The 27,837-nt window shown below is 37.5% G+C and overlaps 1 protein-coding gene across 3 annotated transcripts; it reads right to left on the bottom strand.

Annotated features, from left to right (window-relative positions):
• Positions 1-116: 116 nt before the first annotated feature.
• TEX9 (testis expressed 9) lies at positions 117-27,837 on the bottom strand. 3 transcript variants are annotated; one of them, XM_064517409.1, is made up of 12 exons: positions 27,708-27,837; positions 27,510-27,601; positions 25,653-25,716; positions 24,048-24,118; positions 20,336-20,384; positions 19,225-19,307; positions 17,521-17,699; positions 14,123-14,205; positions 11,529-11,702; positions 7,480-7,614; positions 6,817-6,951; positions 117-658 (listed from the first exon to the last, which is right to left on the bottom strand). In XM_064517409.1, the coding sequence occupies exons 1-12, from the start codon at positions 27,747-27,749 to the stop codon at positions 581-583; spliced, it is 1,185 nt and encodes a 394-aa protein (XP_064373479.1). In that variant the 5' UTR covers positions 27,750-27,837; the 3' UTR covers positions 117-580. The 3 variants fall into 3 exon arrangements, with proteins under 3 accessions (XP_064373479.1, XP_064373481.1, XP_064373480.1); XM_064517411.1 differs by lacking the exon at positions 27,510-27,601 and having other exon boundaries at positions 27,708-27,755; XM_064517410.1 differs by lacking the exons at positions 27,510-27,601; positions 27,708-27,837 and having other exon boundaries at positions 24,048-24,159.

Genomic DNA, 27,837 nt, shown 5'->3' with positions numbered 1-27,837 from the left:
TTGCTAAAGCAAATTATCAACATTTCTATAAAAGAGATGATGCTTAAACTAGATTGCCAGACTGATTAGTTGGGGCCGGGGGGAGGGGATCTGTTGCAGAGAACAGACAACACCAGTTATTTTCAAAACATTTATTTTAAAAAGGACATGACATTTTCTTCTCAAAGGGATCATAGGTTCCTTTCTTCGTGGTGCAATGAGAAGTTTTTTGAGATTAAACACAGCCTTCCCTTTGGCCTGAATATCACCTTATCTAAGGCAGTTTTTAAATACTGAAACAGAACAAACTGGTAACAGAGTTTACTTGTTGGAATAGTCCTTGCATGCTCTGTGCTTGTCTGCTCACTACAGAATGGACAATTTCACTACTGCTTCAGTAGAGATTTAGATTTCATAGGATATTACAACACAATTTAAGCTATCAAGGCTTTTACAAGTTAAACAGTTTCAACGTAATCAAAATCAAAAAAATGAATTTAGTGGGGTATATAGGTATAATTAACAACAGGTACTTATCTACCGTTCCAAAATAATGTACCATCTGACTTGTGTTTCAAGCAGAAGTTGCTTTTTCATTGAATCAAGAATTTCCCCAGTCCAGCGCTTTCATGAATTCCTCTTCAGTAAAAGAAAGCATCTTAGCAGCTTCAATGTGCATCTTAAAGAAAGGAAAAGAAATTAAATTAGTTAGAAGCAGAGGACAAAATAGCATGAATGACTAATACAAACTCCTGTGTAGCTGGGATATCTAAAGGCTGCTTTGAATTTTTTAAGATATCTGGCTTGCTCTATCATTCTACTTTTTCATATTGTGGTATTGATGGATGTTCACCTGTTCAAGCTGCAGCTGCTATTCGTATTTTTCTGCAACAATGCTATTTTGTAGTATTGAGATAACATGTAGGAAAAAAAAAGTGGAGAGGAAGGGGAAACACATTTTTTGTGCTAAATATTGCAACTTCCGCGCTAGGAAACTAGGACCTGTAGCTTTTCCTTAGTTCTTTGCATTGCTTTAAAGATATGACAGTTTTAATAGGGCATGGAAATTACTGAAACATCTGACAACCCTTGTGACACCTTAAGAAAATTTGTACATTTTCAAGCTGATCAATAATCATCTCAACTGTAAAGCTATTACAAAGCAAACATATCATTAAGATTCATACTCAGAATGATAGCGCTTCTTCTAGTGCAGGTAATTTAGTGTTAGATTAGTATTTTAGCAAAAGAATGTACCGCTGTTATAAATGAATGTAATCAGCACAAAACAAAGAGTAACTGCAACACAATATAGAGAGAGATACCTGGCGCTGACCACTGGTTGCTATGTTGCTATATGTGTGTGTGTGTGTGTGTGTATATGCACGTGTGTGTGTGTATGCACATACACATCATGTAACTACAATTCACTATGGCAAACAGGCAGATAGGTGTATATATACACACACACACACATGTATATGTGAAAATCATGACTTTCAGCTACAGTAGCCTGGATTCTGTATTTCTACTACATAAAGCATAGCACAGTGCTTTAAATGGAACACATCTTAGCCAAAAACAACTTTTTAACTAAAAACAAGCTATCTTCTGATCCAAAAAATGCAATTACTTGGAAAAAATATCAAGGAAGCTGAAGAGAAAGCAGGTATTAGTATTTAAATGGCACTATGCCCCAACAGAACAAACTACCCATCAAAAAGGGGCAGCAGCCAGAAAGCCCTGAAAGCTCACGGGGTTACAAATGATGGGAGCAAATGTCCCATCTGTTCCATTCTTCCTCATCCTCACACTGAGAACACCACATCATCTTTTTACCTGTGCTCATTTAAAGTGGCAAGGAAAGTGCCCAATCTAAATAGTTTTTATTTAGAATGTACTTTTCAATACGACAGCTATGTTTTGAAACACAGGAAACAGCTGGGGTATACAAAGGATCTGAATTTTTTTTACACACATATTGTCAGTTTATAATAAAAAAAAAGAGGATCCAACTCCCACATGTAATACAATAATGTCCTGCTCTGTAAAGCTCACAGTAACTTCCCTCAATCCCATCTTAAAACTAAGATTTTCTACAAAATTCTCACTTTCAAGGCAAGCAGAGAATGGTCTAAGAGAGACCAATTTGAACACCAGTAACTACTTGCTGCCAGCTGCAACTTATCCTACTACTGATACTTAATGCCTTTTTGAGATCTTTTCTCTACCATTCCTCATGTGGAGCATATCCTCACCTTCAGGCTACCTGTACCTGCTACGTGCATCTGAATCTGGCACACAAATACCATACAAATGGTCCAAACGAGGTTTTTCTGATGAATTCAATAGAAGGCTTTGGCAAAATAAAACTGAAGTTCTTCAGGTGATTATGTATATTGGTCACATGTGAGCTCTGGCTGCCCTTCCCTTCTCCCCCTACCAAAAGTTGTAAAAGGCAGAGTTAGCACCATTCTCTTTCAGTTTCTTCCAGTCACACTCTGTTTGCAAGGATGAAAATTAACAGCACCCATTTTCTGTAAGTAGTTAATGTTTTTAATAACAAAAGATAAGTAGTTTCCTCTATCTGCAGTTCTGATACAGTGTTTGTTTGTTAAATATATTTAGTCAAATTTTGTAAAGCTCATCTGAGGCAATGGTTTTGATTCACAGTGGAACAGAACTACTATCCCTTGACACCCATTTCAGTGAATTCATAGTCCAGAGAACGACAAGCTAGTTTGTGTACAGAGTATATACTGAGTGAATACTGCATCTTTTTCATTCTCAAACTTGAAGAGCTAGAAAGGTTGGGCAACGTTAAGCTAACACTATTTCTGTTAGATGAATTCCCAAGATCTCCCCTGTACCCTGATGCTGCTAGAAAAAAAAAAAAAATCTCTTCTACTGGAAGTGCATTAGCAGCCCCAGTTCCTCTTTAAGTCATTTCCTTCTGTCCCCTACAAAACCTGGGCCATCAGCAGATGAGTCAGGGCCCATGCATCTCCCTTCAGGAAATCTAAAGAATGATTTTCCACCCCCAGAATGTCAGAAAAGGAAAGTGACTGTCAAGTACTGCCATTTAAAGAAACAGACCAAAGGTGCTAAGAAACTGGAGGATTGAAGGTGTCTTTTAAGACATGTTTTCACATAGGGGAAAAAAAGCAGGCCGCCATCGCTGTTCCCCTTGCAGGCCTGGCCATGCAACTCACGGAGTTGGGAGGAGGCCTCCCTGGGTCTGGCAAGGCAGCCTGGCGAGGAACGCCAGCAGACGGTAATACCTTCTCGCCGTCCCTTACGCAGGCAGGTGAGCTGCAGCAGGTGCTGCTGGGCTATGAAGCTCCCAGTTAAAGACCCTCCTAGCCTAGCTAGATTAAGCTTTCAAGATACGAGCAACAGACCAACACTGGCTTCCTAACTGAGCAAGAACAGTCATTTAGCCCTTATATTCCCTTAGCTCTGCAGGCCACTAACTAAAAACCCAGCAAATAGTAAGTGACCTGGTCAAGGAGCTGGATCATGGAGGGAAGGGAGGATGAAATAAAGTGTTCGATTATAATAGTGTCATATGAAAAACAAATAGAGAAGTAATTTGCTGAACAGATGAAATGTCTTCAAGAACACTGAAACTATTTATAGGCATCCTGGAGATTTGTTTGGAACAACCATAGGACTAGAAGGCTGATACAGAAGGATGCATCTTGTATGGAAAAGACATAAAGAGGAAGAATGTACTGCAAGAATGCACTTGGTTCTCAAGCTGAACAAAATCTGATAGAACATCTCAAAGTGAATATAAAAGGAAAATCTGAAATGACCATACTCTTTCAAAGCATGATTACCTCTCCTGGTAGGAAGTCTCCAAGTTTCTCTACAGAATATAGAGTGCTACAGGAGCACCCCTCTAGAAAGCAGCTGCAAATTCTAACTACTACTCTCAAACCTCATCACAAGCTCCTAGCTCCTATCAGTGTAGTCAACAGGCAGCGCTGTAACTAATAAATAATAGAAGTCTGCAGACACTAATCCTCCAGTATTACCTAAGAGGCACAAACTGTTATAGGAGATTTACTGTCTGAGATCGGGAAGTTTTTGGTTCAATCAAATAATACACAGCAGACTCAGAACTGCAGTCCTTTTTTTCTTTTTCTTTTTTTTTTCCCCTCCTAAGACTGGTGGTACCCTGGAAGTCTCACTAGCTTCCTTTGCAGCCTTTTTTTTTTTTTTTTTTTTTTTTAATAAGCAGTATTTAGAAACTGTTAGTGGAAAACAGGTATCCTAAAAGGGGTGAATGAAAATTATTTTTAAACAGATTAATGGTGTTAGTATTATCCCAAATAGATATCTCATCAGTTTCAAGCTTACTCTTATTACCTATCCTCCTTCATCCCATTAGAGTTGTATGTCAAATTCAATGGTGTGTTTCCATATTGCAACTCTCTATTCTTAGAATAAGTATCTGTGCTTTGCTATATGAAATTGCCACTTCATGCACAACTCTTCTCTATGGAGGCTCAAAAGTTCCACGAGTGCTTACAAACTGTCTGGTGATCGCTGCAGCACTCTGAAGGGTAAATGCAAGTATTATTCTCTTTTGTTATCTCAAAGGCTCTCTCTTCTAAGGTGCTACTGCTCAACAAGTCACCATTCACTGCATTCTTCAGCTCTTTGACAGTTTAGGTTTGAGAGTACTTAAAGAAAAGCCATGTCTCCATCACAAAATGTATCACTGCTGTTCTTCATTCTAACACATTGTCCAGTTGCCCACACTGATCGAGATTCAGCACCATAAGCAATCAGAAATCAGCCTCTCTATGATGTTAAGATCCTACGCAGACAATTCTGAGGCACACAGCCCTGCAGATTTTCATTCTGCAAATTACTGTTGGAGCTCAGTGACTCATCTGTGTCATGCAGCCTTACAAGGAAAATTGATACAAATGATAGCATGCAATCCTAAAGCACTGCTTTTGTAAATAAAAGGTGTGATGAAACTATAAGACCTAGATGAGAAAGTAAGTGGAAAGATTTCCTTGGTTTGGGCAACATATCTCAGTATGTGTTCCTCTCACTCTAATCTCCTTTCATGAAAACCTACAGATCTTTCAATTTGTGCCATCAAAGCTCAGTTGGCAGGTCTATCATGAAAATATATATTGAGAAATAGAAGGTATTAACCCACCCTGCAGGGTCCAAAGTGTCTCTTTCGAAGTAAAATACCCCACCTTGGGGGAACATTAGTGGCGCTTTAACAAATATGATAGTTAAGGATTTTTTAGCTGTGATCTCTCTGAACTACAAATCCACTGTTCAGTATGACAGTTTTCAATGAAAGCTGTACCACTAATTACTATCCCTATCCTGTACAGGAGAGATTAATACATAACTGAAAAAAAAAATTTTTTTCAAAGAAAGAAGCAGACAGTTAGGACTCATCCAATCCTGATTCCTAAAACACTATTGAATTCCATGATTACACTATTTACCTTTTTTTTCCTCAAAACCACACACTAGTCATTCAGAAAAGCAATTTTATCTTTGATAGTGCAACAAGACAGTATGTTTATAAAAAAGAATCACTTAGAGTATCAGGGCTACACCAAATGTTAGATTAGATAAAGGGTATTATTTCCATCAGATTATTTAAACAAGTTTTAATTCATCTCCCCTGTTCAACTTATTACCACAGTTCGTGTAGTTTCCCCTCCAGATCTTTCCAATCCCAAATTATGTGATTAGCCACAAACTTGTTCATATCTACTGACAGATTATGCTAAAGAAGAAATAGGTAAAGTTAACTCCTCCTTTGGTTCATAATTTCTCAAGATTTTGATATGCCAAATCTTCACCTGAACCGGCTATTCAAGACAATGTTGTTGTTCAGCAGTGATGTTGTTCAGCAAGTATTCTACCACCGATCCTCTATTCAATTCCCGCTTCAGCTACTACTAAAAGAAACTCAAAGGCAATAGTCCCTGGCCCTCCCTTTTACACCCTGAGAAAGAGGAATGGAGGGAGATACAAAATGAATGTAGAACCAAACAATGATCAAAATAAAGCCATTTGCAAGTGCAGCATGGATGGGAACACCCATGCAGCCATGCAGGTGTTACCACATTGTGCAATTCTAGAATATTCCATGATTATTTCAGGAATTACAAAAGGATGTAGGTCACCTTCTCTCCTTCTGTCTGGTAAATCTATACTTAATCTAAATACATATATACACACACACACACACACACACACACACGTATTTCGACACACAGGGAGACCTACACCTGGGCAGAAGTGCGTATATTCAGAACCCTGGAACATAAGTTACCCAGAAGCAACAAATTCCTTAGCCTGTCATAAAGTTACTAGTAAAGGAGGACACACATTGAGGCAATCCATGAAGAACCTAGGCCTGAAACGTACGAGCTTAATCTTGAGAGGGCATTCTGCAATAGCTGCTGATATGACAATATGCTGAATGAAAAAAACCCTCACATGCTAAAATGGAGTCTACTGACACAGCACCACCGGGAGCTTGCTGTTATTATCTGCACTGCACTTGCTTTTGAATAAATAGATACTCTTGGTCCCAAAGCTTATCAGTAGTAGTCTTTCACCACGACAGGATATGTTCCAAGTTAGGAATGGAGTCAAATCAAGAGAGGATCAGCCTTTGCTATGAAGGAAAATGTTGGCAACACGCGCTAATAAAAGTGAGGCCGCTGCTCTTGCACTGAAGCTTCCTGGTCTCGGGGCTCTAGTTACACAGCGTGTTACCTGAGAACTGACACATTCAGCTTAAGGCTGTTAACTGAAGTATAACAGTACTGGGGCTCTTACCTTTTGTCTCTTTAAAATATCAATTAACTTTAACTGCTTCTTAAAACCTGTCATTAGCTCTCCTTTTTGTTTCTGTAGTTTCTTGTTCTCTGTTTTCAATTCTTCAATTGTTTTGAGTTCTTGGTTAGCTGCATCCTACCACAGGGAAAAAAGAAGAAACTTGTTATTCTTGGAAGTGGTGTTTTAACCAATGAACCTTGGCATACCATAACAAAGTGACAAACAGTAGCCACGCATGACATTTCAGAAAAGAAACAGAATGCATCAAAATATTCCCTCACCAAAGTCTAAAAGAAAAACTCAAAGATAACAATACTTATCGGCACTACTGAGGAAACACAAGATACATCCCTCATACATACACCGACAAACAGTGATATTAATGTATATGTACTGCTCCCTCTTTCTAAACGCATCTAATTTTCAAACAAAAGGGAAAAATACAGATAGACTATGACTTTATTCTATGTATTTTTACCTCCAGCATAGGTTCTAGTAGTATCGTCAGAGATGCTGAATCAAGCTGTTTGGTGACTGATTGCAAGTTAACTTAGAAACTGTCTATAAGAGATACAATGCTTCCAAAGCTGATCAAGCCTTTTGCCTCATTCTAGCATTTTTCAGTGATTACAAGTTGAAATTTGTTTTTCCAAGCCACTGTACCTTGTTACTTTGCTTCAGTTTATTCAGCTCTACTTTATACCTTTCTGCTTCTTCCACAGCCCTATTTAAGCGAACTTCTGTTGCACTCTGACTGGTTGAGGCCTGCTTTTGTACACGCTTTAGATTCTCTAATTCCTGTGCAAGAAGCCAAAGAGAAAAACAGACATTATGAATAACGGTATTTAATGGATCCCATATAAGCAATACACATACGTCAAGGCTCATTCTTGAAATCTTGCTGTGGACTTTTTTGGCCTGCAAACAGAATCAGTCTCTAGGCCCCCTAATTCCACTGCTATAACATCTCCCTCTTTTTTTTTTATTGCTTGAAAATCTTGAAAAGTTATCTTTCTAATCTTTAATATTCTCTTTGAATACTGTGGAGCTGATCATATAAGACCACAGGACTAACTAAAAAACCTTGTATGCTCTATCAGAAAAAAATGTTGTATGCCCAACCTTGTGACAGATTTTGGAAGTGACTAGTATTCCCACTTGTTTCTTTTGCCTCTTTTCCCCAGATACTGCCACAGATCAGTAATTAGCATTAAAAAGTTAAAACAGCCTCACTGAGGATGGCTGAGGGTGATAACTATTTCATCTGGCAGATAATAGTTCAAGTGTTTATGGCAACAGCGAAAACAGTTCCCTCTTATCTCTGATGCTAGTATTTCACAGTGCTGTGAGCGGGAAAATGAGAAAGAAACCAAGTTGAGGAACAGAGTAATGAGATTAAAGATCAGGGAATACAGATAAAAGACAAAGTAGAAGAAATAAAAGAAACAATTTTGGCAGAAAGAGCACACCTTGTCATCTGTGGAAAAGCAGATGACTTTTTTCTTTTTAATCCTATCAAACTTTTAGTAGTAGGTGCAAAAAGACAGGTTCATTTAACCAAAATGTGGTAGAGAGGGGGCTGGTTTTAAGCCTTTACCATCGGGCTATTTTGTTTCTGAGCAATTGTTCCATTTTCTCAGCTTTGCATGAGCACTTGTGGTTATTTAAACTTCCACATCATTTATCCTAGAAATACATTTTCAATATGCTTATACTGTACCTCAAGTAAATGTCTAATTGACGAATCTATATGGCAAAAACATTTTGGTAAATTATGACAGACCAGGTGTTTCTGGAACCCTTTGTATCTTCTCCAAAAAAGGATAAAGAAAATAGAAGGAGTGAAAATCCAGAATAAGATGCATTTCACTAATCCTTCAAAATTCAATTGGTGAGTGTGCCTCCTCCAAGAGGTCACAAAAACAGCCTTCGTTCTACGACATTTTGTTGATAACCTGTTCATCTGATTGGTAAGAGATGGGTAAAAGACTGGAGAGTGGGGCAGCGGAGTCTCTCCCCAGAACACGCACATGCACATACATTTTCAGGGAAAGCAAATTAATTTGCTGGAAACTGCCCCTCAGGTTTCCATAGAAAACAAGCTGCACAGTATGCAAATCTCTTCCTCTTACAGCAAGATAATGAAGCTATGAATAGGGTCAATTAAATCTTTACTGCTAGGTATTCTACTCCGCATTGATACAAAAAGCTTTGGAATACAGCCTTTCAAACATTTCATGTCATTTAATTAAAGAAGTGTAATCATTCTTTTAAGGCTTTTTGACATTTATCGTCGTACATAATACCTTATCAAGGATATTTTGCAAGTCATCCAGTGAGGGCATATTGTTAAATATATTCAACTCCAACATTTTTACCTTAAAAATGCCAGAAATAAGTATTTTATTTTATAACTTGGAACGTTTTCTGCCAATTCTTCTATACTTTAAAAGCTGAATTAATTCTTCATATAATGCAACTCCTGTGTTCCAAAACTGCATCCCACTTCAATCTCTTGCTCTTCTCCACTGTTTTGGCATGGCTGAGGCACCTGAATATCAATAGGGGTGTGATGCCAGCGAGTCTATGAGTAACCTTCTAGCAGGCTTTCTTTCCACCCAGTACATGCACACACAGCACTTTACCTTCAGACTGCTCTGCAGCTTTTGTCTCCCACCAAACTCTTCAGAGCTAAAGTCTGCCTAATATCAAACCCTTCTTCATGGCAAATTATTAAATTCCCTGAACAAAGCCTTAAAGGAATTAGTGCATAATATATGTGTTTCCATGACCCTTGTCTAAGGTTTTAACAAGTGAGAGAACACAGAGAAAGGACTGTTGTTGTAATTACAATGGTCAGAAAAGAAAGGAGAGGTGATACCATTTACTAGAGCCACTAGATGGAAAAAAAAAGAGGAATGCTTGAAAGAAAAGGATAGAAGTTTGGGGGAGCATCAGAAGTCAGCTGCTGCTGAGGTGGGTATGGTCCAGTAGAGAGGTCTGGAGACACCAAACACCAAAAGAAAGAAACTGTTTTTAAACACATACCTAGAATTCATCTACAACTATGTATTATGTAGTACTGAATAATACTTCATACTTAAAGAACAAAACAGTTTTCAGATTGCAAAATCCATAGGAGATTTAAGCAGTTACTGCAAGATGATTCTTTAAATCCATGTTTTCAGGCTGGTTAGAAAGGTTTTATATCAGAAGAAATATTTAAAATCACTTCTGAATCTGAAGAGAACCATTCACTACATATACTGTACATGCTTGCCTTTTTTGCCTTCCCAGTATTTTAAAGAACTACCGCTATTTGTCATGATCGTGTCTAACAAGTAACCTTGACAAATTCCTGAAAATACAGCCTACTGGGAATAACTGAAACAACCAAGGTTGGTAAATCGAGCAAAGACAATTAAGGGAAGAGACTGTAACCTGGATACAGTAGCTGTACAGCAGACAGGAATAAACCTTTACCACATCCATTGTAAACAGGCTGCACAGCATATCTGGAAGACGGGACATCTCCTAAACATTGGGAGAAACGTTCTAACTGTGACTGCGTGCAAGCAGCAGCGTAGAATGTCTGAGGAAATTACGGAAATCGCTATCACTGAAGGTTTCAAGAACAGGTTAAACAAACTTATGTCCAAGGTGGTTCAGATACAATCTATCCTGTTTTGGTTTAAGAGAATGGACTAAATGACTTTGTAAGGTCTCTTAGCCCTATTTTCTACGAGCTGAAGAGTAGAGTAAGTGTAACTACGCAGTATTTTTCCTGACAGAATCAACAGTTCGGATACTTACTTAAGTGAACCTCAAAGTACCCGCAAAAAAAGAACACTCACACTTAATACATCGTAGTTTTAAAATTCCAATATTACATACAATTAAGATGAAAGCATGCCTATACTGTTGCATTGTAATATTTAGTGGAGGTATAAATAAGACTGTTAGGCTAAGGGTTGTGTTCATTTTTCCACAAATTTTAAAATGATGCATTATCCTGGTTATATTACATGTTTGATTTTGAAGTCAACCTCTCTAGCTCTGAGTATTTAGAGAAGAAACACATGCTGCTCCTAGATTAGGTTCCAAACAAACAAAGATGAGTATGTGAGCCATCTGCTGTAACTAGGCACACACACAGTTTTGTATATGTGGTCTACAGTAGGAGCCAGTTTGATTTTGATTCATCCAAATTGGAGCGACTGGCTTTGAAACAGTCCATTTTCAAGAAGAATTAGACATCCTTTCCTCCACCTCCAGAAATGATTAATAAAGGCCGCAGGTGGGATTTTTTTTCAATCATTCAACACATTCCACAGTTATAATAAAACTACTATTAATAGAAGTAATTTTTAATAGTTACAATTAAAACCATAAAAATAAAATTTCCTTGCATTTTTCAAGATTCCTCCTTTGTGAGTTTGACTGCAGTTTCTGAATAGGTTGTTTTGACTCTTTTGGCTCTTTTACAGAAGAGTTTAATTTAAAGATACAGAAAAATATGACTGTAGAAGCACAAGAAAAACAACTAACAATACTTTTTTCCTCTTAAAAACACAATTTCTAAAACTATTATCAGAGATAGAAATTTTAACGAAATAATAGTTGGATACGAATCTGTAAAACCTCAGGTAAAGAGGATGATTTGATGCTTTTTATTCCTTTTTTGAGCTAAATGAGAGCAGTATCTGCAATACCTTTTCTAGTGCTATGACCTCTTGTTGTAATCCTTCACTTTTTTTGTTTGCTTCTTGTGACAGCATTTTGTACTTTTCAGTCTGAGACTGCTGCATATTGATTGTTCGTTGCAGTCTAGTGTTCTCTTCTTCAGTATCTTTAAGCCGAGATTTTAAATTCTGATTTTCATCATCCTGTTGGAAAGTAATTAGGAAAAAAAAAAAAAGAATGTTGCAAGGAAGCAGCAGAATAATGTGATGCTAATGTTTCATAAATAAAAGGCAATACAAATGTATGTATTGTAGATATAATAACCAGTAGTACTTTTTTAAATTGTTACTTCAAAATGATAAGATCCTTCATGATAGATTTCACAACACTTTGAAAAAGGAAACAATTAAGACAAAAAAAAAATCCTTAGAGCCACAGTTTGCCAAGACAGTACTTTAGAAAATAGAAATATTTTTCTCATTTAATTTTCTACAGTCTTTTACTTGTGACTGTCTTCTAGTATGTAAAACAAATGCGATCTCCCATAATTCAAAGCTTACTAGTACTATCAAAGTTTTATAGAATAATATGAATAATGGTGCATATATATTTTCCGACATTTTTGTAACAATAGCTGAACATACACATTAGGAAAAAATCTGGGAAAAAAAGAATATAACTACTGATAAATCAATCCATTATGCCTCAGAAAATTATCTGGTTTCTACTTAAAAGCAAACTAATGTTCCAGGGGACATCAAATATTCTAAAGCAGGTTTCATTTAATATCAGGTGAATCCTGTATTAGCTTCATGACCTACTGACAATTACATCCCACTTCAAGCATTATGATTTAAAGGCATTTTTCTTTTATAACTTTTTAAATATTATAAGTGAATATTAATGGAGGAAAGTTCATAGATATACTAAGCCCTTCGTTTCTTAAAAAAAAAAAAAAAAAGAAATCAAGGCACATGCTAAAATGAAGCTTCTATGAGAACAAGTCTTTCTCTCCTACCCTCTAATCCCCTAGGACACATGTGCTTTACCACAAATATCAGGTGACTGAATGCACCTCAGGAACTCCTACTTATTTATATTTAAAACTGATTTATTCCTTCCTTACAAAAATTGTACTGTGAATTAGAACAACAACAACAAAAAAAAGTCTCAAGGCACCACAAATGTGAAATTTGTGTGACCTTGAGAATGCAATACAGTTATTTCCACAACACACAAACCAGTACCATGTGTGCTATGGAACCAAGAGAATGGATACAGGGTTTTCTTCTGTCATCTGACAGAGCCCCTGAGCTCTGTAGTATTTTGACATGGAAACAGTATTTTGCCAGTAACTACTGACAAAATGATATTTGATTTGAAATCTAATGTAACAATTTTCTTCAGATCACAGGAAAATAAAAGTATTAAAATGTACAGGCAGCTGTACTGCTAAAAATGGAATAATAAAGTATCAAGGACAGATATAAAATATCAGAATCCGATTCCTTCTAAAGATGTTCTCTAGCTATTCATCCCCCCAAACCTCGTTAACATCAGCCTGCACCTTAACCTTAAATCAAAAGCTTGGGAGAAAACACATGGGTCTTGCCATACACTCTGAATGTCATCATCATATTTGGGCCGGAAGACTAGGCAGAAAAAACATTCTGAAGTTAAGAGACCACAGCTAAGAATAATCCACTTCCATGTGAGAAATGGAGAGTTAGTTCAAAAACCTTGCTTGATTACACATACATGAAAAAGAGGTGATCCCTCAAGCAGATGGACCCAAACCCTTTTAAGGTTTTACAGCTCAACAGATGTTTAAATACCACCTGAAAACATACTGCCAGACAGTGCATATCATAAAACTCACTTGCAGCACACTCTGTAGTAGTAAAGCTATCCGTATAGCTTTACCCTGCCTTAACTTCACATTATGATCTGCCCAAATACGATCCTTGCAGCAAGTGTAATCTTGAAAATGGAGAAACCCTGGTTTCTATTTTGGTTATAATATCCCACTTAAATTGGACTACAGCTCAGCGATTCCCAAGCTTTTTTCTGCCAAGGACACCCATGGTATCTAAGTTTCTCAAATGTTTTTACTCCTCATTCTGCCCTAAATATTCCTCTTCTCCAGTCACCCAGCTCTGGACACCACTCAACTTCTCTCTGTACCCCAAATCTGTATTTGACTGCCACCATATCCTCCTCCACCTTTTCAGGCTCTGATCATGCTCCCTTCCCCAGAGGTGCTGGAGAGGACTCCCTGCAGCACCACAGAGTCCCTGCACTGCAGCATGTCTTCAGTCCCAATGGTGCTTTCCTGCCTCAAATTCATTTTCATGATGTGTATCTGACAAGCTTTTAGTCCAAAGATCACATTTATATAGAAAGTATTATTCCTGACTCTAGGTTCTTAGATCACATTTATATAGAAAGTATTATTCCTGACTCTAAGTTCTTAGAAAATTTTTAAAAAGAGAACCTTAGCTCTCGAATGTCTGAACATGAAGCAGCAAAAAAATCCTAGTAGGAAACCTAAAGGCGAAGGAAACCTATTGTGATTATTTGCAGATATACTTGGTTTCTACTGATAAGAAAACTCAACTCTTACCTTTTTCCTGCATTCACATACTACACTATCCAGCTCTTCCTGCATAACACGTAATTTTGCCTTAAGAAATCTGATTTGAGCTTCTGTGAACATAAAAAGTTACATTTGATACCCACAATCTAAGTACTCTCTGAAACACCACGTAATGCACAACAGATAGTATCAAGCAGGACCAAAGAAAGAACAACTTATTTCCATCTTCTTGTTTTTAAAAGCACATTACACTGACTGTTTACACTAATTAAACAGAAATAGGCAAATTAAAACTTAATTTTCCAAATAAAATCATGTAAGTTTCTCATTCTTAGGCAAAGCTTTGGATAGATTTCTCTTTTTTGATGACCGAAGTCAGCATCTTTAAAATGTAAAAGACTGGTAATTCTGAAATTTGAAAACTAATAGCAGCATGTCTACATTGCAATCTATCTGTTGCTGTAATTCGTGTAGTTACACCCTAAGTAATTTTAAATTTCTCACAAGGAATTACATGTAGATGACAAAACCCTCCTAAAAAGTAAGGTAAATACCTTTCCCATGTAGTAGTCTATGTTATTGTAAGTGCACTGCTAACAATATTCAATTACTAGTTTAAAATTAAACCAGTCTAATCAGATGTTTTTTCCTGATGAGGTACTTTCTTGCTCTTGAACAATTAAGAAATATACTACTGGCACGAGCTAACAAGCTGTGTGGGAACAGAGTATGTTCTTCTACTCTCTGTTCCCCATCCTCTCCGCAGATAGCTCATGTGGAATTCCCTCTGAATTTCCACAGGCACAAAGCTTGGAAACAGTATGAGTTGAGCTACATAGGAAAAAGCACTATTTCTAGGAGGTTATTTCTAGCAGTAGATTCTGCAGTAAAGAATAAAGTGGAGGAGCAGTATCTTGAACAGAATGTGAAGGGATGGGTGTCAATATGCTTTTGCTTTGACATCTGCCAGTTTGCTCGTAATAGGAAATTTTTTTACTGTTCCCACCTTCCCTTATCAACTGCTGATTGCAACTTGTGTCCTAACTCTCCAGATGCCAGCAGAAAGTAGCACTGAAGGAAACACTCTGAAAAAATAAGATACAAACAGATTGTCTTTTTTCCTCCTGTTATGTCCTTGCTAGCTTCTGGCAACTAGTGATTACAGGCTTCCTGAGCTGGGGATCATATTCAAGCTATCATCTTTAACAGTCTTTGATGTACCTCTATGCGATTAATTCCTCTGATTTTCTTCTTTAAATGTGTTATAGCTTGGCATCCACAGCATCCCGTGACAAAGTTTCCCAATTTAATTATGCATTACGTGAAATAAAGCACTTTCTATAGCTTGTTTTAAATCCAATTTAATGTGGTATTTGCTAGTTTTTTCATTACTAAAAGACAGTTTTCCCTTTACCATTAGTGATTTCATTACAGACTCTCATATTTCCCTCAATAACATTTTTTTATCAGCATTACTTTGCATTTTTAATGGTGAATATAATTCTCCATTTTATCATCTCATTCAGTATTATGATTCTTTTGCAAAACTTCAATGTCAGTTTTAACTACCCTATAATTTTATCTATAGATTTCTTTAGTTGCTATCTTTCTCTTTTTCCAGACTATTCTTCTGTATATTGAACAGTGTACGGTTTGTAACAGATTGCTCTAGGACCATGCCAGTAACCGTGAAAAATGGTTGTTCCTCTATACTATTTTGTCTCCTCTTTTACTCAGTTGCTAGTCCCCAGACAACTTCCCCTTCTATCTTAGTCAGCTTTGTTTCATTAAGACAACTTTGTAGTAAATCTTTTTGAAAATTCAAAAGCACAAGAACCAGACTAACCTTATTATCCAAAATTAGTTTGGATTCTCTCAACAGATCAAGGTAATTAAACAATTAAATTCCTAATTGGTTGATTTTAATCACTTGATGAGGCTGATAAGGGGGGAGTGTCAATTGATAGAATGGTCTTTAGATTATAAAGTAACCAACAGTTCAGGAAAAGGAAAACTAGAGAGGCTTCTCCATCCTACAGGAAAGAGTAAGGGTCTTGAGCTCCTGAGATAACATGAAGCAAGATAACACATTCAGGTATTTTGTGTATATATTACATATATATATATATATATATGTTTGTATGTATTAGATAAAAACAGAGATTTGTCTTCAAAATTTTACATTTCTGTGTGCTTTTGTTATTGCTTGTTATGGCAGAGTTGAATTATTACTCCCAAAAATAGACCCTGAGAAAAACCATGTGCAAATTACTGGGAGGGCAGAAGAATAGCTGTGCTGTGACTGTGATTATGAAGGAAAGGTGTGGAACCTAAGTCCAGGAAGAGCACTGTAGAAGCTGAGGGAAAAGACTATGCTATGGAAGTTCATGCACATTGTCTTGGTAAGTCTAGTGCAGGTACGTAAGCCTCATCAATCTCCTGCTAGGGAATTAGTTTCCCTGTAACATGACTGATTTAGTATCTGAATCCACTACACCGTGAAGCCTGTTGCTGCTTTTGGAGTTTGACACCGCTAGGGTGCTCTGCAGTGACTTCCTTCACAGGTTAAAGCCTGGGAGGCATTCCCAATGTTCTGAACAGGCCATGCTGAATTCAAAAAGCAGAGTCAGTCCAGAGTATTTCTTCATCTTATTTCATCATTAGAGAAACAATCTGCAGTACTCAAAAACATGGTCTTGACACACAAGACCTTCTTATTACTAGATACCAGAAGTAACTCCCACAGAGTTACCTTGAATTTACCTGGTGTGTTGTCCAAAGCAATTTATTTCTAGTTCAGGAATGAGAACTATACAAATATTCTGAGGATCTGCGTTGGGAGACTTATTAAAGGAAGACTTGCACAGAATTACCTGAGGTTAAAAATCAAGTTATTTCTATGCTGGCATGCTTGTTGACACCAAACTGTCAGACTAAAATGAGACTTTGGGCACTCTGCACTACTGCAGTGAATCTCTAACTTCATGCTTGCTTTAATACAATATTAGTTCATTTAAGCCACTTACTAAGATCTACAGCATTAATCTGATGAAAGTGTTTTTCACAAAAGGCAGAATGTGTGCATAGGACTAAGGTTCATCTTTCTGGAAATATAAGCTTAAAATCATGTATACGCACTTCCCCAGTGAAATTGATAGTGTTTATCTCTATTCAGCCTATGTAACTTCACCCAAAGGAGGAAATCTAGATTAAAAAAATCACTTTTTCCATGTGATTATTAATACATAACCTCATATTCCTTTGGGACTACATAAAGAAGAAAACTTTTCCTCTTACCATAATATAATTTAAGGAGTTTAGAACTTTCTAAATTCCAGAGAACACCCTCCTCCCCCCAGCTCCAAAGTACCTATTTCTAACAGAAAGCAAAAATAAAAACTACTTAGCCATAAGAGGAAACCTACCTGCTCCAATTTCATTTCCAACACTTGGAATGATATCATCATCTAGACAATCTGGCAAGTCTCCTTTCTCTAGTTTTTCTTCAATTCTGCTTATTGTTTTTGCTAGAGAAAAATCTCTGCAATCCTCTAGTACTGCAACATCATCAGCATTTTGTATTTCTGTGTTTCTTATTTTTGAACTAGGAAAAAAATAGATTTTAAATTTACAATACAAAAAAGTACTGTATTTGCTATATTTAAGAGGATCCAAAGTCATTTACCTAATACAACGTCATCATTCATATGCACATGAATGATCATGCATCAATGGCAATTTCTCATTTTCTTTACCTAAAATATCCATATTGTATTCCACATTAAACACTTACAGGAGTTTACACATTATAATACAGGAAGCAGAAAAACAGTACCATATTCTACTAAAAAGATTTTTTAACATGGTTTCTTTCTCATCCAACAACTTCACAACTGAATTGCAGTAAGAGAAAGAAACAAAGGAATGTTCTTTTGGACATAGCTACTATCTTCTGCTGTAAATTATGTTGATTCCCCCTCCGTCAGTTTGATGTCTACAACTGTCCTTTCTAGCTGTGCTCTTGTCTTACTAGCTACAATTTCTGTATCATTATGCCTGGACCAGGAAACTTTGATCCTGCAAGTCGACTACCAAAGTTTTCGTAAGGCCAGCAAACACAAGACAGGTGACATGCCTTATCTGCTAAACAGGGTATCTCTTCAAATCTCTTTTATAAGCAGATGATGAATCAGTGCCCCCAGGAACTGAAGTTCCTAAGTTCTTATCCCAATACTAGCCTCAACACTCCTGCTAGCTCACTTTCTCCTATGGCTAGGGATCAGGTTCACCGTGCAGGTCCTGTACCTGCACAACTCTCACTAAATCTCATGAGGCAGTGTCAGCATTACAGCCTCTCTCAAACTGCCCACAGAGGTCCAAAGGGTCCACAGGTGATTCTTGAGTGCTAAAGCCACTCTTGGTCTGTGTCTGTTCCACATTCTCCCACCTTGCAGACAGTTTTCATCCTATTTTCATATTTGTCCATGTTTTCTCTTGTGGCAGTTCTCATTTGCTCCAGGATTTAATGTACAATTTCCCTGTTTCTTTTGTCTACATCTCAGTTTCTTGCTTTTGTAATCTTGAATTGATATCCACAGAGCTGAAGCTTTTCAGCTCCAAGTGTAAGCCCTTCAATAGCTGTGCCAGTGTCACTGCACTTCCCCCCCCCCCCCCCCCCCCCAATCCCAGGAGCCCGAGAGTCACCAAAATAGCATTATAATTAGACCCTAGAGGGCCTGTTTCCCATCACAAGTCCAGTCACAAATTGCAGCTCCCTTCCACACCACTTAAGTGTGCTTCTGTAGGTTGCCCCAGACAATACACTTTCCTAGATGTAGGTATGCATCTTTCATTGAAACACAGGGCTTACCTGTCAGCCTTGAAGTGCCTGAGTGGAAAACAACAGTTTCATTTGTTGTAATATTAATTGCATGTGTTCACTAAACTGAGATAGCTACATAATGGAGCTGACTGGGGTGGGGCAGCAAGGTTTGATGCACTAATTCTTACATATATAGAGAGAGGTATACAAGAATTTATGTAATGCAAGTTCACACAAATATACTGACAGACAAAAACAGCATCTAAAATATGTCATTACAAAAAAAGAGATGTATATAGCTAATTACCTTGAAAGTGGCCTTTTTCCTTCACTTCCAGAGTGAGGTCTGTTCTGAGCCATGGGCATGGAACTACATTTCTTGTTTGGTGGCTACAAAATTTTTCAGAAAGTAGTGGTTTCTATTAGTTAGGAATGACTTTTTGCTAGTGCCTTTTCCTTTTCAATTTTCATATATTTGGACTCAAGGATACTTTTAAAAGTATGACTGTCAGAGTCTCAGAATCTCAGGAAAGCACAGCTCTTTTCTAGCTTGACTTGTACAAGCCTTTATCTTGCAAATTGTGTCCATATGTCCAAATTATAATACATCCAATAGCCATTTGCTAGTGGGAGTTTTTTTGCACATATGTATGATAAATTCATGCATAAGCAAGGATCTCAGTCATTATCAAGATATTAACTATTAGACTATTGGCAGACTGCATTTCTTTGAACCATGTTTATTCCCTGTAGAAGGAGGATCTAGCTATGTGTTTGTAGATCTCTCCCAAACAAATCATTTTCAGAAATCAGCTTTTTCTACTGTACTGTGACAAACAACTGAAGACAACATTTTGGAAGCTTTGGCTCACCTCACAAAAGACTCAATCTAATTGTGATTAGGGACTAGTGCATTTTATTGGTTTGTTCCTAACTTTCTTTTCCCATTGCATTTCCCTTCTTGTATTGTTATTCTGACTACTTTTTTATTATTATATTTAAAAGACAATAGTACTGCCTTTAGTGTTATACCAGGGAGAGGGGAAGAAGGAGGAACTGAAGAATGTTCTGCTATTTTGTACCTAGCATTCTTAACTTGAGAACCTTAGAATACTGAGCACTGCTGAGAAGTAAGAGATACAGCTTTACAGAAGAGAAATGTAAAACACAGAAATTACATGTTGGAAGTCTACACAGCTACCAGTGCTACAGCTCCCCCCCCCCCCCCCCCAAATCTAGGGTACCTTCATCTGTCTCTTTACCACTCTGCTTTGAGCATCACTTGCTTTTGTCTCTCTTTACATTCCCCCCTGCCCCCCCACGCACAACATCTATGTAGTGTAGTGTCAACCCCAGAAGTAATATGTGAAAATTGCACTGGAACAAGATATCAGTCAGGACAGTTTTGAGTTTGATACCTTAACATATGAGTGTGTAAAAGAAGAAGCTTCAGGATAGAGTGAATCTCTGCAAAATAAATATATAAAAATTAAGTAAAATTCACTGAACTTGAATAACAAACATTTTTACAGTAAATATTAAAAATTCCTGTCATCATCAGGAGAATATTTCATATATCTGGAAGAAACAACATAGCTAAGATGGGAACATATACTAAATTTAATCACAAATCCAGTCCCTTTCTCTGCCTTTCCACCCTATCTCATTTGCTCTCTGAATCACCTGGTGAGTCTGGGGTAGTTATTCCAGCAAAGCCTCTAATACAGCAGCTTACAAGAATGTGAGTCTAGTCCCTAGCAATTCAGGTGATTACTGCAACTACCAGGTTATTAAATCAATGACTTCCTGTACCAGGGAATACTTGCCCAGTATGCAGAGCGTTAACAACTTCAGGAGGAGAGATGGACAAGCCATTATTAAAGCTCAATGGTCAATACACATACCTGACACTTTGAATGTAGTTGTTTTGTTTTTTAAATTCCTGAATTAATACAGAGAAAAGGAAGATATAAGCCAGCTTTTTGCATCTTGGGAGGCAGTGCTATGGTATGCTTATATTGCCTGTTGTCAAGTGAATTGACAGGGACTGTGAAGTGAATTAAGAGAATGGAAACAATTTATAAATTAAGCCTGACAATTTCTTCTGAAATGTATAACAAATATTGTATCAATTTTTACAGGTGGAAAAAAAGGAATAAAAAAGCAGCTTTCTTATCTGCTTATTTTGCTAAATACCATAGTGTTTACCTTCTAAACTTCATGTTAAACATTTATTTAAAAATGTTGGCAACAAACAAAGTTTTTAGTATCACATGTATGTTTCATTCTAAGTTTCTTGCCATATAGATTTTTCTTTTTGCTTATTTACAGAGTCTGAGTTAAATGGATCTATACTAATGCACTGGAAGGTTAGTTTTGTGTTGCCCTTTACATTTTTTTTGACTATTCAATTAACATGCAGGCTTTGAAAAGTTCTGTAATAAAACTTAAAATGTAGATATATCGGTCACCTTAATTTTTTGGTCCAGTTGATTTGGAAAAATGTTTAGATTTTGCCTTTAAAAAATTCATGGACTTCCATTCATCAACAAGCTCTATCTGCATAAAGCTCCAGATTTTACTAATCCAAAACAAACAAACAAAAAAATCTTTCTGTGGTTGGCAACAGACTTCAAGAATAGGATGATTAGGTTTTGTCTGTTTACCCTATTTTCCTCATGCTTCCCTGCTATTGGCTAGCTTTAGGAGCATGCAGAAGGCTGGGATTTGCTGCCACAGAAATACCAGTTACATATTATTCTGAAAGATATGAAAATACAACAGCTTTATGCTCAAGAAAGCTGTATTCTTTCCATCAGTAGCTTAATTTGTTCCTTGCATGTCTATTGGCTTAAGGCTTTTTTTTAAAAAAAAAAAAAAAAAAAAAAAAAAACCTCTGTTCACTAAGTTCCTCAAACTTATTTAATCTTAATAGTTTCTTTCTTCTTCCTCATGCATGACAACTTATTTTTAAAACCCTCAAAAGATGGTTGTGTAGTCATTTGGTAAGTGAAATTAATGTGTAAAACCTGAAAAGGTATACAAATGAGTAGCTAGCTGAGTGTGGTGACACTGAAACAGAAGCTGACAATTAACAATTCCATCTCTGCATGTAAACACAACGTGCATGTGCATGAGCAAATCCTTTGTGTTTGCTAATCCTATTCAAGCCTGGAGCACGCCTGCCCATGCGCGTACAGTTCCCATTGCTGTGAGCCTGGCAATGGTCTGAAGAGTGAAAGTATAAACAAAAGCTGATCATAACGCAGTGTCACCAGAGCTACTTTGTCTATGCAATTCAAGTTTATGTGAAAACTAAACTATAAAAACTCCAAAATGACTTTTTAAAAGTTACACTAATTAATAGACTGACAAATATTTTTGCTTTTTTTTAAACTTTGCTTACTCAATTTTTCCATCTTAATTGGTCTTTTTCTTTCTGATTCTGTTACTTTGCTTCAGTCGTTTCCCCTCTTTCCAGTTGCTTTAGCATTTATTCTCCTTAAGCAGAGCAATACGACTGCTTTCAAAACTATCTCAAGTGCTTCCTTTAGATTTATGGACTGCGTTTGCACTCAAAAAGAATATATATATAAAATACTAAAAAAACTTGGAACTAATCTAGTCGAATAGCCTCAATGTTCACTCATGGATGTGTGCGCCCAATTCCTAGCATACACTTCTAATTTTTTTTCAGTACAATATGGGATTTCAACTCTTCTTTCATGTAAATGTTTACCAGAACAGAGATGGTGGTTGTATTAAGGCCTCTTTTATTTATATAGGTAACTGGTGTATCAGCTGCTACTGACATGCTAATTATCAACATTTTCCTAATTTTTCAGCACTTTCTTTTTTTGTTTTGTTTTTTCCTCTTCCAAATGTACTCAACCAAAGCTGTTAACTCCCTTTGTAGGGCTGATTCCTCCAATCACATTGCTTGGTAAAGCAGTCCTATAACTCAACACTAGTTTGAAATTCTTAAAAGTCTTTAGTACTCAATCCATTTAACAACATAAAACTAAAGCAAGATCTGGAATTTGTTTGCAAAGCATGACTTTACTGAAGACTCATTAGGGTTCTCTTTTCCTCTACACGACCAATTGTTTAAGTTTCGAAATAGCTCAGCAATAGTTTTGATTACAGCAGTAAAGCTTTTTGCTGGTACAGCCAGGCTTCCGTCACAGACTTCCTGTCATACTTTTTTGTGTACTGAAAAATCCTTTTTCAGGTACACAAAACCTCACTTTTTGTTTTAATTACTTTTGTGCAGAGTAAAAGCTATGTCGTCATCTCTCGCAGACTTTCATAAATATCATTTCAAAACAGTTTCCCAACTGCAGCTTAATATTTGAAGCAGCTTGTAGTTTGGCATTGTATCTTTACTTTTCAGATTAGTCCCATCATAAATTTAGGAACTGAAGAGATCTGAATCTTTGATAAACTCTGTGAATCTTAAATTCATCCACTTTTTATGCTATCAATATATGAGCCCTTGAACAGCTACATAATGTCATGTATCTGCTCTGGCACTAACATGTTTGAATATGCAGGCCAAAAAGTGCAGCTGTGCGTATGTTTATGCAGGCCAAAAGGTACATCTGCCTCGGAAGTGTAATGATACCCCAGTTCCAGAGGGTGGCAGCTGAATGTCTGGCTGTCTTAAGTTTTTTGTTTTTTTGTTTGCTTTTTTGTTTGTTTGTTTATCAACTACTTCCCATCCCACAGGTATTTAGGCCAAGTTAAATTAGAACAAAAAGAACCAGTATCTACTCCTTCACTCTTTTTTAACTGAACTGGTTTAAAAACCACCTACTGCTGAGCATCTACTCTTTTGTATTGCAAATAACACCTGTTATCTTTACTTACATTTTTACAGATGCCAGCAATACTTAGCCTCATTGAGACAATACTTTCAGCAGCATTAAGGCTATTCCTTGGAAAAAACAAGGAACAACGCTAAATTCTTCAGTATCAATTGTTTCAAATAATAATAATAAATTTGAGGCTCCACCACCAATCTAGTATGCTGCAATGGAGGAAAAAGGGCCACGACTTGGGCAAGTCAGGGTATACAGGATCAGAGCCAAAACTCCCCAGAAATTATATCCAAAATTGTAAAGCACATACCTCTGTCTGTCAGCTTCGCATGTCTTAGTCTGTACTGAAACTGGTCTAGACAGTATCTCCTGTTGACTTTTCTTTATTGGGGGGAAAAAAGTCATTTATTGGGTAATATAATCTGCAATAGATGGACTATATGTTAGTCAATCACAAGAACTTTAGTCTCTCATTCTGGAGTGAGCGAGCTGTCATGGAAAAGAACTTCTCAAACACATGAAAAGATGACTAAAATTTAAAATATTGTTGATATCTTCAAACATTTACTTCTGTTCTACAACATGTACTTGCCTTTTGCCTGTAAAACTTTTCACACAACATCACCTGAGATGCTAATACTCTGCCTCCATTCTCTGAAATGCAGGAATAGCAAATGTGCAGCAGGTGAAACAAATTGTTTTCCATGCTGCACAATAAGCTTCAAAAATAACTCTATTCATGCAATACAGTCATAATTTGGACACTGCTCTTCTCTAAGTATGTTAGAGAACAATTCAGTCAAACACTGAATGTTTAGATAGCTTCTATGATACTAAGGTACAGTTAGAAAGCATAATCCAGTACTAAATGCAGCTGTCCTGTTCAGAATTTTTAGAAACTTAAGACTTGCTTTTCTTATGTTGCTAAATGTATATCTGTGCAATCTGGCAGTGCCATGTGATATTTTAAGTGTCCTAAGAATATTTGTTCTCTGCTGCCTTTATTTAAGAAAAAAATAAGGGGGGGGGGGGGAAGAGTTTTTGCTGGACTTCAGAAGAAAGAGACTAGGTACTATTTGGGATGCTTCACCTACTTCTGTTCAAATGCCAAGCAGCTAGCCTCAGCTTAGCACATCCTCCTCAGGAGGAGAATGTTTTCAAAGGACAAAAATGAAGTTTCAAGAGTAGACAAAGCATATGAGAATTACAGCTTTCCCGGAGTTTTATAATTTGTTTGTTAAGCCTTATTTGAGGGATCGCAACCCTATAATGAACAAATCTAATATGAATAACCTAGGAAGGTGTTCTACATATGATAGACTTTGTTTCCTTATTCTCCAGACTGTTTCAGATATAAGCCAGACTCTCTTTATTTGCTGAATTTTGTATCAAAACTTCACTATATCTGGTACATAGCCACGCCAAAGTTAGAGAAACAACACTGACAAACAAACAGGATTTTTCTTTAAGTCAGTTTCCTTTTTACTAACCACACTTTCTATTTACACTGCTTATTCTTCATATTTCTTTCAATTTCAGCAATGCAAATCCTATTACACTAGGATGTTGTTGTAGCAGTATCTGGCTTTCAAATAGCATTTTCTTTGTTTCAAGACATAAAGCCATCTGCAGAGACTTCTCTTGAACATCATAAAGACACCCACATAACTTTATGTATAATCTGCACAAAAGCTTTAAGCATCTATATGAACACACATCTGCCTGATGAAACTACATCAAAACTATTTCTGCATGTTTTTTGTTAAAAGTTTAAAATTTTGAAGAAAAATTAAAGGCTTAAATTTACTTTGAAAACAAAATACCTTTACTTGTCATGGTCTAAATTTCTTTTGAAACTTGACCCTGGTTCATGTGAACCAAGGCTAAATTATGTAAGTCTGCATAACCTACTCACCATTACTTCTTCAGCTTGACGCACCAGCTTTTCTGTTTTTGCTTCTAATTCTGCATTCAAACGCCTGAAAGAGTAAAAATGCTTGTCACCGAGTATGAGAGACTTATAAATAAATATAGACATGACAGTATCTCTGCCTGAACTAAGTAAAGTTTTAACAACAACTCCTACAAAGGAACACCAAAATATATGTCAGAGTATTAACCAAGCTATATTTCAATAAATTCCTGGGTTTCTGTCAAATCAATAATAATAAAATGCCATATACATACTAAAGAGTAAGGCTTAGACTATAATCTTGATAAGCCCTTGTTTAACTCGGTAAGTCCTGCCCTTGTCACATGAGGAATACTGAAAGTCTAAATTCAATAATAGAAAGTCAAAAAGAATAAAATGAATGATGGGAGGAAAAAGTCTTACTATCCTAAATAAGGTGACAAAACAGACAGTAACATTCAGCCATAGTGCTCTTGATCTCTGCCTGATTTTTACTTATTTCACTGTCCTACAAGTTTGATAGGGTTTGAGTGTTGATCTCACAGGTAAGGAGAATGGGCAGGGTGTGGGGTTCTTTTTGTGTTTTGTTTTCTTCCAAAATTACACCTTGTTGGGAATTATATCACTATAAAACAACTACATACCTCTAACATTACTGGAAATGCACCTCAAAATACTAAGTTACTTACTTTCTACATCAGTTTGGACTTACTCTCACCTTGGCTGACAGAGTTGCCAAAAAAAAAGCAGTCTCTGACAATCAACAATGTACACTATTTACTGGAAACTGAAACTGATGGATATCTATAATGATTCATGAAAGCTGACTGAAACTTTGCCTCTTTCTATTTAAGTTAAAACTACTTGTCCTTTACAAATGTAGCTGTTAATATCCACAAACAAAATAAGCTTATTTATGCTGTTTTGTTTTGTGTCAGGATAGGCTTCCTTGAGAACCTAATACTAATGGGCATATAAAACTAATCCTTTACCATAAAGGAAACAGGAAATAACTGAGGTATAGTACAGAGCAGGATTCAGTTCCATTATTTTCCTTCTAGAATAAAAAAAGCCATGTTCATGACAGTATAGTGGAAAATCTTCTGAAATAATACAAAAAATACAGTATCAATATTTCTAGAACAACTGCATATAGCCAAAATAGCTACAGATATTTATCTGTGTCACTGCTTAATGCACATTCTACTTTAATCCCTTAACACTTTCTGGTTTTTACTTGCAACCTTTACCTGAGCTATACTCAGCAGGGTTTGGGAGAGGAGTCACACATGATTACATCACATAATCATGTAACTAAAGCGTGCCACTATACAAGTTAATGTAAGCTTATGTTTTTGCATGTAACTAATGGTGCTTTTTTATGTTTTTGCCACCCCAGGAATCACAGTACATCTTCACCACTTATGGGGGGGAGAACTGACAGGTAAGCATGAGTGCCTTAAAATAAGGGGCAATGATGTGCTTTCTTTTCCATAATTTGATATCCCTTTAACTATCGCCATATGTCTTAACTGGATATTTGTAGTTTAAATACACACACTAGTAGTGCAGCTGCTCTAAAAGCAGAAAAGTTAGATGTCCTGAATTACGTGCCTGAAGCAAGGCCTAGACCTGCGCACGGCCCGCACCCAGCTCCCTGTGTAAACAGCAGTAACAGGCTGTGCCCCAGCACGGGGGGGAGAAGAACGAAGTTTGCTCTCGCTCCTCGCGGCTGTGCACTTCGGGAAAACGAGCTGAGACCCAGCTACACCTGAATTAACTGTGCACGCTTATGAGGGCCAGCGGGGAGGCCGGCGCGGGGCCGGGCCCTGGGGAGCCCCCTGCGCGGCGCCTCCTTACTTGTACTCCTCCTCCTTGGCCAGCAGGGCGCCGCTCACCACGCTGCTCCCCGCGGCGCCGGGCGGCGAGGGGGCGCCGGGCGGCCTGCGCACCTGCAGCGAGGAGGGGTTAGCGTGCGGGCCTGCGCCCCCCCCGCCGCCCGCTACTCCCGGCACGTCTCCCCGCACCGGGGCGGGGGCGCCGCCGCCGCCGCCTTACCCCGCCCGGGCCCCCGCCCCGCCGGCCGGCGCCCGCCGCCATTTTGTTCCCACTGCTGCGCGGCGTCGCCTTCCCCACGGCAACCGGGGCGCCGAGGCGGCCGGCCGTTAGGGGCGGGGCGGCCGCGCCT

The sequence above is a fragment of the Dromaius novaehollandiae genome, chromosome 10, assembly GCF_036370855.1.
Source record: "Dromaius novaehollandiae isolate bDroNov1 chromosome 10, bDroNov1.hap1, whole genome shotgun sequence".
NCBI lineage: Eukaryota > Metazoa > Chordata > Aves > Casuariiformes > Dromaiidae > Dromaius > Dromaius novaehollandiae.
The sequence above is the reverse complement of the archived record's forward strand: the minus strand, read 5'-3'. Positions and strand labels throughout refer to the sequence as shown.